This window comes from Rhineura floridana, chromosome 15, assembly GCF_030035675.1.
Source record: "Rhineura floridana isolate rRhiFlo1 chromosome 15, rRhiFlo1.hap2, whole genome shotgun sequence".
Lineage (NCBI taxonomy): Eukaryota > Metazoa > Chordata > Lepidosauria > Squamata > Rhineuridae > Rhineura > Rhineura floridana.
This window is the reverse complement of record NC_084494.1, coordinates 39,279,144-39,291,269: the sequence shown is the minus strand read 5'-3', so window position 1 is coordinate 39,291,269 and position 12,126 is coordinate 39,279,144. Positions and strand designations below refer to the sequence as shown.

Below are 12,126 nucleotides of genomic sequence, written 5' to 3'. Positions count from 1 at the left end.
GCTGCAGAGGCGAGCAACTTTACCCTCAAAGTGACTTGCAAACAATTCACAGTGGGACTCCAAAGGGTCTAAAACTCAGTTTCCTGGAGGTGATGTCAACAGACCCCTGACAATACAGAAAAGCTCCACCGGACGGCTACTTGAGGATGTGATGGTGGCAGAGAAGTGGGCCTTCTCATTGTAGAAACTAAAGTAGTTGTGGTTTTTTGGGGTGGATGTAAACCGCTTTCCATGGGAGCTCAGATTTTCAGGCAGCTGAAAGAATCTTTTATTTGCTTCTGCAGCCACTGAAATGTTTTTAGCCTCTGCTCAAAGCTTTGCTAAACACACACACACACACACACACACACAGAGAGAGAGAGAGAGAGAGAGAGAGAGAGAGAGAGAGGCTTGTGCCTTGCAGTTCCCTCCTCCTTCTCTGCCTGAGTCGTGCTCCACATGGACTGCACTTTCAGGTGCCATGCTAAGATGCTGGTGCTCTTGCCTTGCTGCCTCTGGGCTTCCATGGTGATCAAGCCCAGGGGCACCACCTGCTGACCCCTTGTTTGATGGTGTGTGGGTTTCAAGCGTGTCAGAAGGTTTGGCAAGATGGTCTCTGAGGAAGAGAGGCTAATTCTCAGAAATGCAACCCAAGGCTGGCCCACTCAAACCTTCACCTGGTCCTTATTAGCCAGTCCCTGGGCCGTGCAATAGGGGTGCTAGTGCAGAGCAGATGCCTGCCTGAGAAACAGGCCCAGGAGCTCAGCCGAGTCTCTTGAGGAGGAAAACAAATGCCTTGAAGCCCCTTGGCAGTGGCAGCGGAGTGTGTGTGTGTGTACACATGCGCGCGCATGCTTCTCAAACTGCTAGGAGTCATGCATGATCCACCAGTGGGTCCCTGCTGTGTTTCTGAGCTGGTCCATTGCACAGTGAGGGTGTGTTCCCCCACCCCATTTCCAGGGCCTTTCTGTTTGTTTGTGTGAGGACAACAAGGAGTGTTTCTGGGGCTCCTCTTTAAGAGGGGGCGGGGGGGCAAAGGGTGCACCAGCATCGTAGGGGCTCCACATTATCATGAAATCTGCTTACTGTCTACAGTATTTTATTTCAGAGACATCATCATCATGCCTGCAGTATATCCGAATCCATGGTTCAGTGAACCATGTTATAACGAGCTTCCACTGCACTGACATACTGCCTCAATATCCAGTATACCTATATTGAAAATTAAAACACACGCTTGCTCCATGTCATGCTTTTTTTTTTTTCCTGTTTTTTTGCTTTTTGTTTGTAGAAGGGGAAAGGAAGGCGGAAAAGGAAATGTTGCTTTGGAAGTGGGTCCCAAAGGATTAATTCAGCTGACAGATGGTCTCATTTTAAAATGTTTGAGAAGCCCTGCCCTGCCCTGCCTTGCCCCGGGGGTTCAAAGTGTGCAGAAGACAAGCATTCCAGCAAACACCGCAAGCAGTGCCCCTTCCGCCCGCCTCCGCATGTGGACCAGCAAGGAAAAGGACCTGCGTTTGCTTTTCTAGTCAGCCTCCCCTCCTAGAAACAATTTTTTAAAATGAAAATATTTATGGAAGGGAGGCTGAGCTTTGATTTTTATTTTCCTCAGATGCTGCCTGATCAAAATTTATGTGGGAGTTTATTTTGAAATTTTCAGTTTTCAGGCAACCTCCCATCACTGTGGCAACAAAGGCAACAAAGAGGGATTTATTTGCTGCCTCTATTGCGTCTGCAGAGTGCTGTCCCAGGAGGTTGTTCCAAGTGGTCCGCAGCCTGGTCGGTCCAGTTGCGCAGGAACCCATGGAACATTCTAAAGCCTCCTGTGACGCATTTGCTAAACACTTTGCTGATAAAATTGAGCACCTGAAGAGCACGATTCCGTACGCCGTGGATACAGGAAGTGGGCCAGAGTCGGCCAGTTGCTTTCCAGTCCAGTGGGATTGGTTTCAGCCTCTTCCCTCTGAGGAAGTGGACAAGGTGCTCTCTACTGTGAGGCCGACCACTTGTTTGATGGATCCTTGCCCCACATGGCTCATTATGAGCTGTAAAGAGAAACTGAATGAAGGGATCATGGCAGTGGTGAATGCTTCCTTGGAAGAGGGAGCAATGACATCAGCCCTCAAGGAGGCGGTAATAAAACCCATCCTAAAAAAGCCCTCCTTGGATCCCCAAGAGTTGAACAACTTTCGCCCAGTTTCCAATTTACCATTCTTAGGCAAGGTGATCGAGCGAGTAGTGGCCAAACAGCTACAGGCACGCTTGGATGAAGCAGATTATTTAGATCCATTCCAATCGGGCTTCAGGACTGGACATGGAACTGAAACAGCCTTGGTAGCTCTGGTAGATGATTTGAGGAGGGCGTTGGATAGAGGAGAACATGCATTCCTCGTCCTCCTGGATCTCTCAGCGGCTTTCGATACCGTCGACCACGGTATCCTCTTGGATCGCCTGGAGGGGATGGGAATAGGGGGCACTGTTTTACGGTGGTTCCGTTCCTACCTCTCGGACAGGCACCAACGGGTGGCATTGGGAGATGAGGTTTCAGACCCTTGGCCTCTCAATTGTGGTGTGCCACAGGGTTCTATCCTCTCTCCCATGCTATTTAACATCTATGTAAAGCCGCTGGGGGCCATCATCAGGAGATTTGGGTTGCAGTGCCACCAATATGCGGATGACACTCAGCTCTATCTCTTATTTAAGTCCTCACCAGAGTTGGCTGTGGATACCATTTCCAAGTGCCTGGAGTCCGTAAGTGAATGGATGGGAGGCAATAGGCTGAAACTGAACCCCGACGAGACCGAGGTACTGCTTGTGGGAGATAAGAGAAGGTTGGGAGATATTGACCTGGTGTTGAATGGGGTAAGATTGCCCCTGAAGGACCAGGTTCGCAGCCTCGGGGTCATTCTTGACTCCCAGCTGTCCATGGAGGCTCAGGTTTTGGCAGTGAGCCAGGCAGCTTGGTATCAATTACATCTGATACAGAGGCTGCGACCCTACCTTCCTGTCCATCTGCTCCCACGGGTGGTACATGCCCTGGTCTCCTCTCGCTTAGACTACTGTAATGCGCTCTACATTGGGTTACCCTTGAAGACGGTCCGGAAACTACAGCTGGTTCAGAATGCGGCGGCACGTCTGATTAAGAACAGCCGCTGCCGTGATCATATCACTCCAGTGCTAGAAGATCTGCACTGGCTACCAGTTGTTTACCGGGCCCAATTCAAGGTGTTGGTACTTACCTTTAAAGCCCTACACGGTTTCGGTCCAGTTTATCTAAAGGAGCGCCTCCAGCAGCATCAAATATGCCACCTGATGAGATCAGCCTCACAAGACCTTCTCTCGGTCCCACCAGTTAAAACAGCTAGGCTGGTGCGGACCAGAGAGAGGGCATTTTCAATTGTGGCCCCCACCCTCTGGAATTCTCTGCCCTATGACATCCGCCATGCCTCCTCCCTGGCAGGTTTCCGCCGAGAATTGAAAACCTGGCTGTTTCGGCGGGCCTATGGGACTCTTGAGTAATGTCGTTTTATTCTGTAAAGATGTGGGTGGGTTTTGATTATGTAGAGTTGCTGTTCATTTGTATTTATATGTTATTTTATTCTTTGTACGTTGCCTAGAGTGGCCGTTCATACGGCCAGATAGGCGACTTAAAAATAAAATTATTATTATTATTATTATTATTATTATTATTATTATTATTATAAAAGGTTTCGGTGAAGTCTTGGCCCACTATCAAAATATAACTCAAGCTCTCAGACCAAAGCTAACAAAGATACACTTACAGGAGCCACTCAGATATTGGGCCAAGTCATGGTTTGACAGAGATTGCAAAAAGTCCAGGAATCAGTTAATGAAACACGCAAGGGGGGTATTACGAGGCCCGACAAACTATCCTCGGGCAACTCTAGTGTCACTCAGATCAAGTTACAAGCAGTTATTAAAACAGAAAAAGCATTCATTTGCCAGACCTGGCTGGCTCTCTCTTGCGCAAGCTGTCAAAGACAGAAATGAGAGCAAGTTTTGGGATTCGGCAGCCAGGGGAACAAACCGCCCCCGAGAGCCATGCCAGATTACAGCAACACAATGGTTTGACCATTATGCCGGTCACAATTATCAACAAACCAGCTCCCACTCCTCCCACTCCCCATGGCAGGAGACATTAATGCCCCACTGGCCCACAGTCTCACCATCTTTAATTAAGGACCTAATCTCTTCCCTCAAACAAGGGAAGGTCCCTGGTGAGGACATGCTACCCCCAGAAATTTTTTAAAACTTCCCAGACTGGTGGGCTCCAGTGTTGGCCAGACTTTTCACCCAAATAAATAACACAGGTGTCTTTCCCGCTGGCTGGAATTTAAGTATAATTATTCCAATCTACAAAAAGGGAGAACGCTCAGACCAGAATAACTATCGTCCCATAAGCTTGATAGACATTGGAGCCAAACTCTATGCAAAATTCCTTATGATGAAACTAGAGAAGTGGGAGGAGGTCAATCAGATAATCTGCTCTGAACAAGCAGGATTCAGGAAAGGCTACAGTACTATAGACCATTGTGCCACCCTTTCCTTTCTAGCAAAAAAATCAATGCATGGCCCGACAAAACGCTTATATTTATTTATTTATTTATTTATTTATTTATTTATTTATTTATTTATTTATTTATTTATTTATTTCTGCAATTTATTTATTGCCCATCTGGCTGGAAACCCAGCCACTCTGAGCGATGTACAAAGTCATAATATATAAGTATCACAACATCAAAACAGCAATAAAACTAAACAACAGGTAAAGGTTACTACAATAAAGTTCAATAAAGCTTCTGGCCCGTATGTAGCTTTCGTAGACCTAGCGGCTGCCTTCGACTCAATCGATAGAACTAGATTATGGGAGAAACTTAAAATTCTAACATAGACAGACGCCTATTATTTTTGATAAAATCATTATACTCCAATACCAGCGCTAGAGTCAGAGTTGGCCCCACAGGCTCCCAGACAGATCCTTTCCCAATAACTAAAGGAGTCAAACAGGGATGCCCTTTGGCCCCATTTTTATTCAACTTCTACTTAAACGATATAGTATCGGCAGTTTCGGAAATGGACCTTTTCCCCCCTTCCCTGGCCCTAAGGAAAGTATCCCTACTACTATATGCGGATGATATGGCTCTATTATCAATAACCCACAATGGATTTAGAAGGGCCTTAGCAAGGCTCTCATCTTACTGTGCCACTGAAAATCTACAGATCAACTGCTCCAAAACTAAAATTATGGTATTCGGCAAAAGGTCACCAATACATAAATGGACAATCAACAGACATCTAATCGAGCAATGCCAGACTTTTAAATATCGCGGCGTACATTTCACTGACTCCCTTTCTAGGAGAAAGCACATAGAGCACACTAAATTGACCGCACTTAGAGCTAGCGGAACTATCTTGATTTTTTACCGCTCAGCAGGGGGCAATCTAGTCTCCCCGGCTTTACAAATATTCCAAAGTTGTATCCATGATGCAATACGGAGCACCAATTTGGGGATGGGAAAACCCACTACTTGACCAATTAGAGATAGTCCAAAATAAATTCCTTAACAAACTCCTGCTTTTCCCTTCATCCACGCCAGCGGCGTTAATTCGAGCCGACACTGGGATCCCACCAGTCAGGGTAAAGATCCATTCAGCTCTGGTAAATTTCTGGAAGGCGGACAAGCAATCCCCTTCAAGGCAAACCCTAAAAATCAGTGTAACAAACGTATGGTCGGACAAATTTTGGTCCACCCAACTAACAAAAATTTGCCAACTTTACCATATAGACTGTAAAGCTTTACAAGATCCTTCTAACAAAACCAGCTTCACGGAGGTTACCCTCCGGCATACTGCTTGGATAGACAGGTTAGTTTTAATAAATTCTAATTTTACAAGATGGTATAGTCTTTTTAAAACCGATCAAACCAAAGAGAACTACCTAGACTTTCTCACATCAGTAAATCTGTGCCATGCCTTTACAGCCCTGAGATTCCAGTCAATGTCTACGGCATACCTGGCTGGAAGATACAACGGGACCCCTCGGACCCAAAGATTGTGCATCTGTGATGCCCCTGAGGTGGAAGACCTTCCACACTACTTGTTAAAATGCTCCCTCTACAAACGCCCCCGGTCTAAATTTCTGGATGAGGTACTGATCTACGCGCCCGAAGACCTACCCTCACATATCTCCTTTCTCCTTTCAGATAGGGACCCAGATATAACATACAGGGTGGCTTTATTCGCCCTAGCAGCATCGAAATTGTGGAGGAAACGTTCAGCGGAACTAGGACATGTTATTTAGAAAATACATGATGCTATACTGACTGTAATAATATCTATGATTTTAACTGTAATTTTAAAATGATTTGCCTGATTATAAAATGTATTACCTGTTTGAGGCCTATGGCCAGACAGCAATAAATGATGATGATGATGATGATGAAAAAGAAAAGATTTAAAAGCATATTGTAAGCAGTTCCAACAGAGACACAGACTGGGATAAGGTCTGTGATAAGAGCCAAAGTTACCCCATATTTCTGAGACCATGTGATTGATAGATATAGGCTCGAGGCAAGCAAGAAGCGTAATACAGTGAAATCTGCCCAGTGACATCAGGGGTAGCAGAGCATCACATCCTGTTCTTTCAGCTTATTTTATATAGCATCCTGTTGGCGCTGAGGGAGGAGGAAGGCGAAATTCCCCCCTCCCGCGCCTTCTACTTCCACGGCGGCCGCCATCACCAGGAGCCGAGTCCGAGGCGGGCGCAAGCGAGCCGCTTCGTTCGGGAGGGGTGAGGGAGCGAGAGCCCGCCCCCGCTCGGGCCTTCCTTCCGGTGGGGGCGTTGCCATGGCGACCGCTGCGGCCTCGCGAGGTTCACGCTCCAGGGAGCGTGGTCCAGTGCGGCGGGCGCAGCCTCGGCCTTGCGTAACAGTAGGAGCCGCCGGTAGGGTGCCATGTCCTTGGTGGCCTACGCCAGCAGCGAGGAAGAGCAGGAGGAGAAAGAGGAGGAGGAGGAGGAAGAGTGCGACGCGGCCGAGGGAGGAGGAGGAGAGGACGACGCCGGGGAGGAAGGCCTGCAGCTGGGCCGGCGCGTTGGGCTCTTCTCTGCCCTCCCGCCGCCCAAGGCGGGCCTTTTCTCTCGTTCCCCTCCGCCCTCCTCTTCCCCGCCGCCGCCGCCGCCTCTCCTTCTCTGTCTGGCTGCCGAGCCGAGCCGGGCCGCCGCCAAGCCCAACAAGAGGACGCAGCCCGTGAGGATCGCCGCGCCTCAGCTGCGCTCGGGGGACTCAGATTCAGAGGAAGATGAGCCAGCAAAGAAACAGCCTTCTTGCCAGGGCCAGGGCGAGGGATCCGGCTTGTCTGCGCTGCTTCCTCAGCCCAAAAACCTGACGGTGAAAGAGACGAACCGGCTGCTCCTGCCTTACGCTTTCTCCAGGAAAGCTGCTGCCGAGAATCCTCCAGAGGCCAAGCCCGCCAAAGGCCCTCTGCCGCCGTCCTCCACCAGGCCACAGCTGCCTCTCAAGGCAACCTCGGCTGTGACCACCACCACAACTCCCTCCCCGTCGGCCATCAAAGCGGCAGCCAAGAGCGCTGCCCTGCAGGTGACCAAGCAGATCACCCAGGAAGAGAATGACAGTGATGAGGAGGTGGCCCCCGAGAATTACTTCTCCCTCTCCAACTGGAGTGATGTGCCCACCCTAGCCCCCAAGGACTATGCCTACTCTGGCCCGGTGGTGCTGGATGATCTGCCCCCTGGGACAGAGCCAGGTCCTGAGCCGGAGGCCCAAGACGCTGCTGCCAACGCCCCGCTAGAGTTCAAGACGGCTCCGGGCTCCAGCTCAGCTTCCCACGGGTGGGCACCGAAGCCTGGTGAAGAGTACAGCTGGCAGGCCTACGCGCCGTATCCTGGCTGCAGTGAGGCAGGCTGCCCTGGCCCCTATTATCAGCCAGATTACTACAGCAGTGGCTACTACCAAGAAACGGACCCACCCCAGGAGATCAGTGATGCTGCCTCCTCCTTCATGGACAACGAAGCGTTCAAGCGCCTGCAAGGGAAGCGCAACCGGGGGCGGGAAGAGATTAACTTTGTGGAGATCAAGGGGGACTACCAGCTGAGTGGGGCCCAGCAGTGGCTGACCAAGTCCTTGACGGAGGAGCAGAGTATGAAGTCCTTCAGCAAGAAGAAAGGGGAGCAGCCCACGGGGCAGCAGCGGAGGAAACACCAGATCACGTACCTGATCCACCAGGCGAAAGAGCGGGAGTTGGAGCTGAAGAAGACGTGGGCTGAGAATAAGTTCAGCAGGCGCCAAACACAGGCCAAGTACGGGTTTTAGTGCCTGTCTTGCTGCTCCGGCGCCTGGCCAGCCGGGACCCTCTGAGCCCTGAGGCAGAAGCCACCAGGCCCCCTGGCTGCGTTGCGCAAGAGGCGGAGGCCTGCTGGCGGGAGGACTCGAAGCCTTGCATCTGCGTGGACACTGCTGCCTTTCCAACGAGGGGTATTTGGGGGTGTGGGCACCTGAAGGTGGCAGCCGTGGGAGGGGCACGGTGTGCTCTCACTCGGCAGGAGACTTCCCTCCGATGCCTTTTCTTCCCAGCACAGACGGTGCTCGAGCGAGAGGTGAGCCCAGCCCTTGGAGTTGCCCCTCGTTTTGCTCTTGTTTTGTGGCCCTGGCAGCCCCAGCCCCTCCCCCGGCCATTGTGCGTTTTTCTCTCGGGTGGGGAAAGGCTGTCCCCAAGTGCTCTTGCTATCGCTGCCCCCACCACCACCTGGTTCTTTGGGTGTCTGCGCGTTTTGTGTTCTTGACCAGACCTCTTCCCCGCCCCCAGCTAGGGAAATTTCCTGTTTTTTGTGGGTTAGCGACAGCAGCTACTTCCATCCTCCTCATTCCCATTGAAAACTGTCCTGGCGATGCCCTCCACGGCAGCGTTCAGCATTTCAGTAGGAAGCGCTACTGGAAGTTGTCTTGCATGTGTTTTCTCCCCCAAAGCCATAAGGACACAGCACTGTTACAATACTTGGGTTTAAGTGCTAGTGGAGTTCATGTACTTCCAGGCGGCCAGTTGCCTTTGGGGGCCTCGCAGCAGCCGGCGAGGGATGGAGCCGGGCCCAAGACCAGCCTCACCTTTCGGCTCCACACCCACCAGAGCAGGAGTGTGGCTTCCGGGGCCTGTCCCAAGCCGCTGGTGAAAGGGGGGCCTTTCCCCCTTAAGCGTGGCGTGTGCCCTGGCAAGGACAAGCTGGCGTGCGTGTTTGTGTCTATATATACACACCCGCCCGCCCTCCTTGCTCTGCTTGGGCCCTGCTGGTTCCTTCTGCTGTCAGGTTTGATAAAGCAGACCCCGAAAGGTATTCTCCACCTGGGGGCGCTGTTGGGTTCTCCGCTGCCGTTGTTCAAATTGCAGGCCCGTTTCCCCTTCCTGGAGGGGGCCACCACCCTTACCTCAGAGTTGCTGGGTGTATGAATGAAGATGATGATGATGTGTCTGTATTTCAGTTTTTTTAAAAAACAATTTCTAGTTTGTCCCTAACATTTTAGTACTTAGAGAAGCCTCTCTTTTTTTGAGTATTCCAAATAAAATAACCACAAAGTTTGTTCCAGTCTGTTGTAGCCTGCTTTGTCCTAGACAGTGTGCCTCTGTGGGTATGCAAAGTATATCTGCCATGCTTGTTTGTACCATATAGCCTGTGTGGTTATTAGCAAAGTGCCAAGTTTTTATCTATGCAAAGAACTGTCTCCATGGATACCATGTGACGTGTCTATGAGGCAGAGACCACTATGCAAAGTTTATAATGTAAAAGGTATAAAAGTGACTGGCCTCTTCTCTTGGGGGCTGCAGTCTCATTTCAGAGACTGGGGTCTTAGTTCTGAACTAATAAACTGCTGTTACTTTACTCCCTGTCGAATGGCTGTTATTTGCAGTACCTAGAAAAAGATCCCAAAGGGAATATTTTCTCTTACAACAGGTCTCTATTTAAACGGCTTGTGGAAAGACGAAGGTCTTTGGTAGGCGCCGAAAAGATAACAGGGATGGTGCCTGTCTAATATTTAAGGGGAGGGAATTCCAAAGGAGCCGGTGCCACTACACCAAAGGTCTACTCCCTATGTTGTGCAGAACGGACCTCCTGATAAGATGGTATCTGCAGAAGGATGCAGAGTGCAGTGATTGACTTGCACACCAACTTTAGAGGTCTTCTGCAAGAGGTTCCCTCCCAGCCAGCCCCCCATTGCTGGCTGGCAGAGTCCCATTGTGGCATGGAAGCATTTGTGTTGTTTTCTGTGGGTATGAGGGGATGTACTGAAGGGGAGAGTAACTGACTTGATGCTGCTAGGAGCCTTGTTAAATATAAATGGCTCCAGTGCGTCTCCACCTCTCTTTTTGAAAACGAGGGCACACCACACGAGCCAAGCCCTGCCCCCTTTTACTCTAAAACTTTGTCAGATCAGCTCAAGCTCATTTTTAAAAAAAATCATTTCTAATAGATTTTGCAACTGATTGGCAGATCAACCCATTCCCCCTCTTGGTGAGGCCAACGGAAACACTTTGCTGTAAGCGATAAGTGTGCTCACAGACCTTGACTCTGCATTTTCAACTTATCTTACTCCCACTTGTTTCAGGTGGTGATAAAATATCCAGCAGGAAAAGGAAAGGCGATGAGCCAAGACACCTCATTTGAACTGTTGGCCTGGTTTGTAAGCAGGGCAGTTGGGAAATGTTTAGTGGAAGGGGGGGGACTATGCATTTACCTGCCCAGTGTTCATACTGTGGGTGGGGCATAGCTGTGGTGGGTGGATAGGGCTGATTCTGTGCAAAAAAAACCTCTTCTAAATGCTGGGGAACCTTTTATCAACCCAAGGGCCACTCCCTTGTGGAGAAAGTTCCAGGGGCCACAAAAGTGGGTGGAATGATGGGTGTGATTCTTACCTTTTTCCAGTGAGTGACTTTCTTGCCCTCAAAAGCTAGAGGTTTCTACACACACACATCTCCTCCTCTTCCTCCATCAGGCAAACCAGAGGCGTCCTGGCAGACCAAAGGCGGACCTATTCTGGCCAGGCAAAAGCAATGGAGGAGGAAGGTGCGGAGGAGGAGGAGGAGGAGGGCCCATGCAAGGTGCAGCTATTTCAACCACGCCCCATTACCAGCTTCCACCACAGCTAGGCCATTTTTTTCCTCAAGTGGGATTGAAGCTACTTTAGGGAAAGCACATGAAAGTGCAGCATTCAGAAGGAATGACAGGATAGATTATTACAATCATCATCATCCTGCCCTTCATCCAGAGGTCCCAGGGTGGGTTACAACCATTTTAAAATACAGCATTAAAACCAACCCAAAACCACAAAGGCCATGGCTGGTGCCCAACATCATGTGTGCGCTGCTCCCAAGCCAGCGGTGGGAGCAGGAGACTAAGGACACCTTCCTTGTCCTCCTTGATCTCTCAGCGGCTTTTGATACCGTTGACCACACTATCCTCTTGGACCGCCTGCAGAGGTTAGGCATAGGGGGCACTGTATTGCAGTGGTTCCATTCCTTCCTCTCTGGGAGATACCAAAGAGTAGCACTGGAGGAGGTTTTGGATCCTTGGCATCTCACTTGTGGGGTGCCACAGGGTTCTATCCTCCAATGCTCTTTAACATCTATATAAAGCCACTGGGGGCAATCATCAGGAGATTTGGGCTGCAGTGTCATCAGTATGCGGATGACACGCAGCTCTATCTCTCATTTAAATCTTCACCGAGGTTGGCTGTGGAAACCCTGTCCAAGTGTCTGGAGTCGGTGAGTGGCTGGATGGGAAGGAATAGGCTGAAGTTGAATCCTGACAAAACCGAGGTGCTGTTTGTGGGAGACAAGGGAAGGTTGGGGGATATAGACCTGGTGCTTAACGGGGTACAATTGCCCCTGAAAGACCAGGTCCGTAGCCTAGGGGTCATTCTTGACTCCCAGCTGTCCATGGAGGCTCAAGTTTCGGCTGTGAGCCGGGCAGCTCTGTATCAACTCCATCTGATATGGAGGCTACGCCCCTACCTTCCCAACCATCTGCTCCCACCGGTGGTGCATGCCCTGGTCACCTCTCGCCTAGACTACTGTAATGCGCTCTACGTGGGGTTACCCTTGAAAACGGTTCGGAAGTTA

The 12,126-nt window shown here is 50.2% G+C and overlaps 1 protein-coding gene across 1 annotated transcript; it reads left to right on the top strand.

The window, feature by feature from the left end:
* Positions 1-6,739: 6,739 nt before the first annotated feature.
* LOC133370718 (proline-rich protein PRCC-like) lies at positions 6,740-9,889 on the top strand. The gene has a single exon (XM_061597407.1). The coding sequence runs from the start codon at positions 6,954-6,956 to the stop codon at positions 8,328-8,330; it is 1,377 nt and encodes a 458-aa protein (XP_061453391.1). The 5' UTR covers positions 6,740-6,953; the 3' UTR covers positions 8,331-9,889.
* The last annotated feature ends 2,237 nt before the right edge of the window (positions 9,890-12,126 follow it).

What these genes read in the sequence shown, in the direction of transcription:
- LOC133370718 (XM_061597407.1), top strand. Translation starts at nt 6,954, where the DNA reads ATGTCCTTGGTGGCCTACGCCAGCAGCGAGGAAGAGCAGGAGGAGAAA.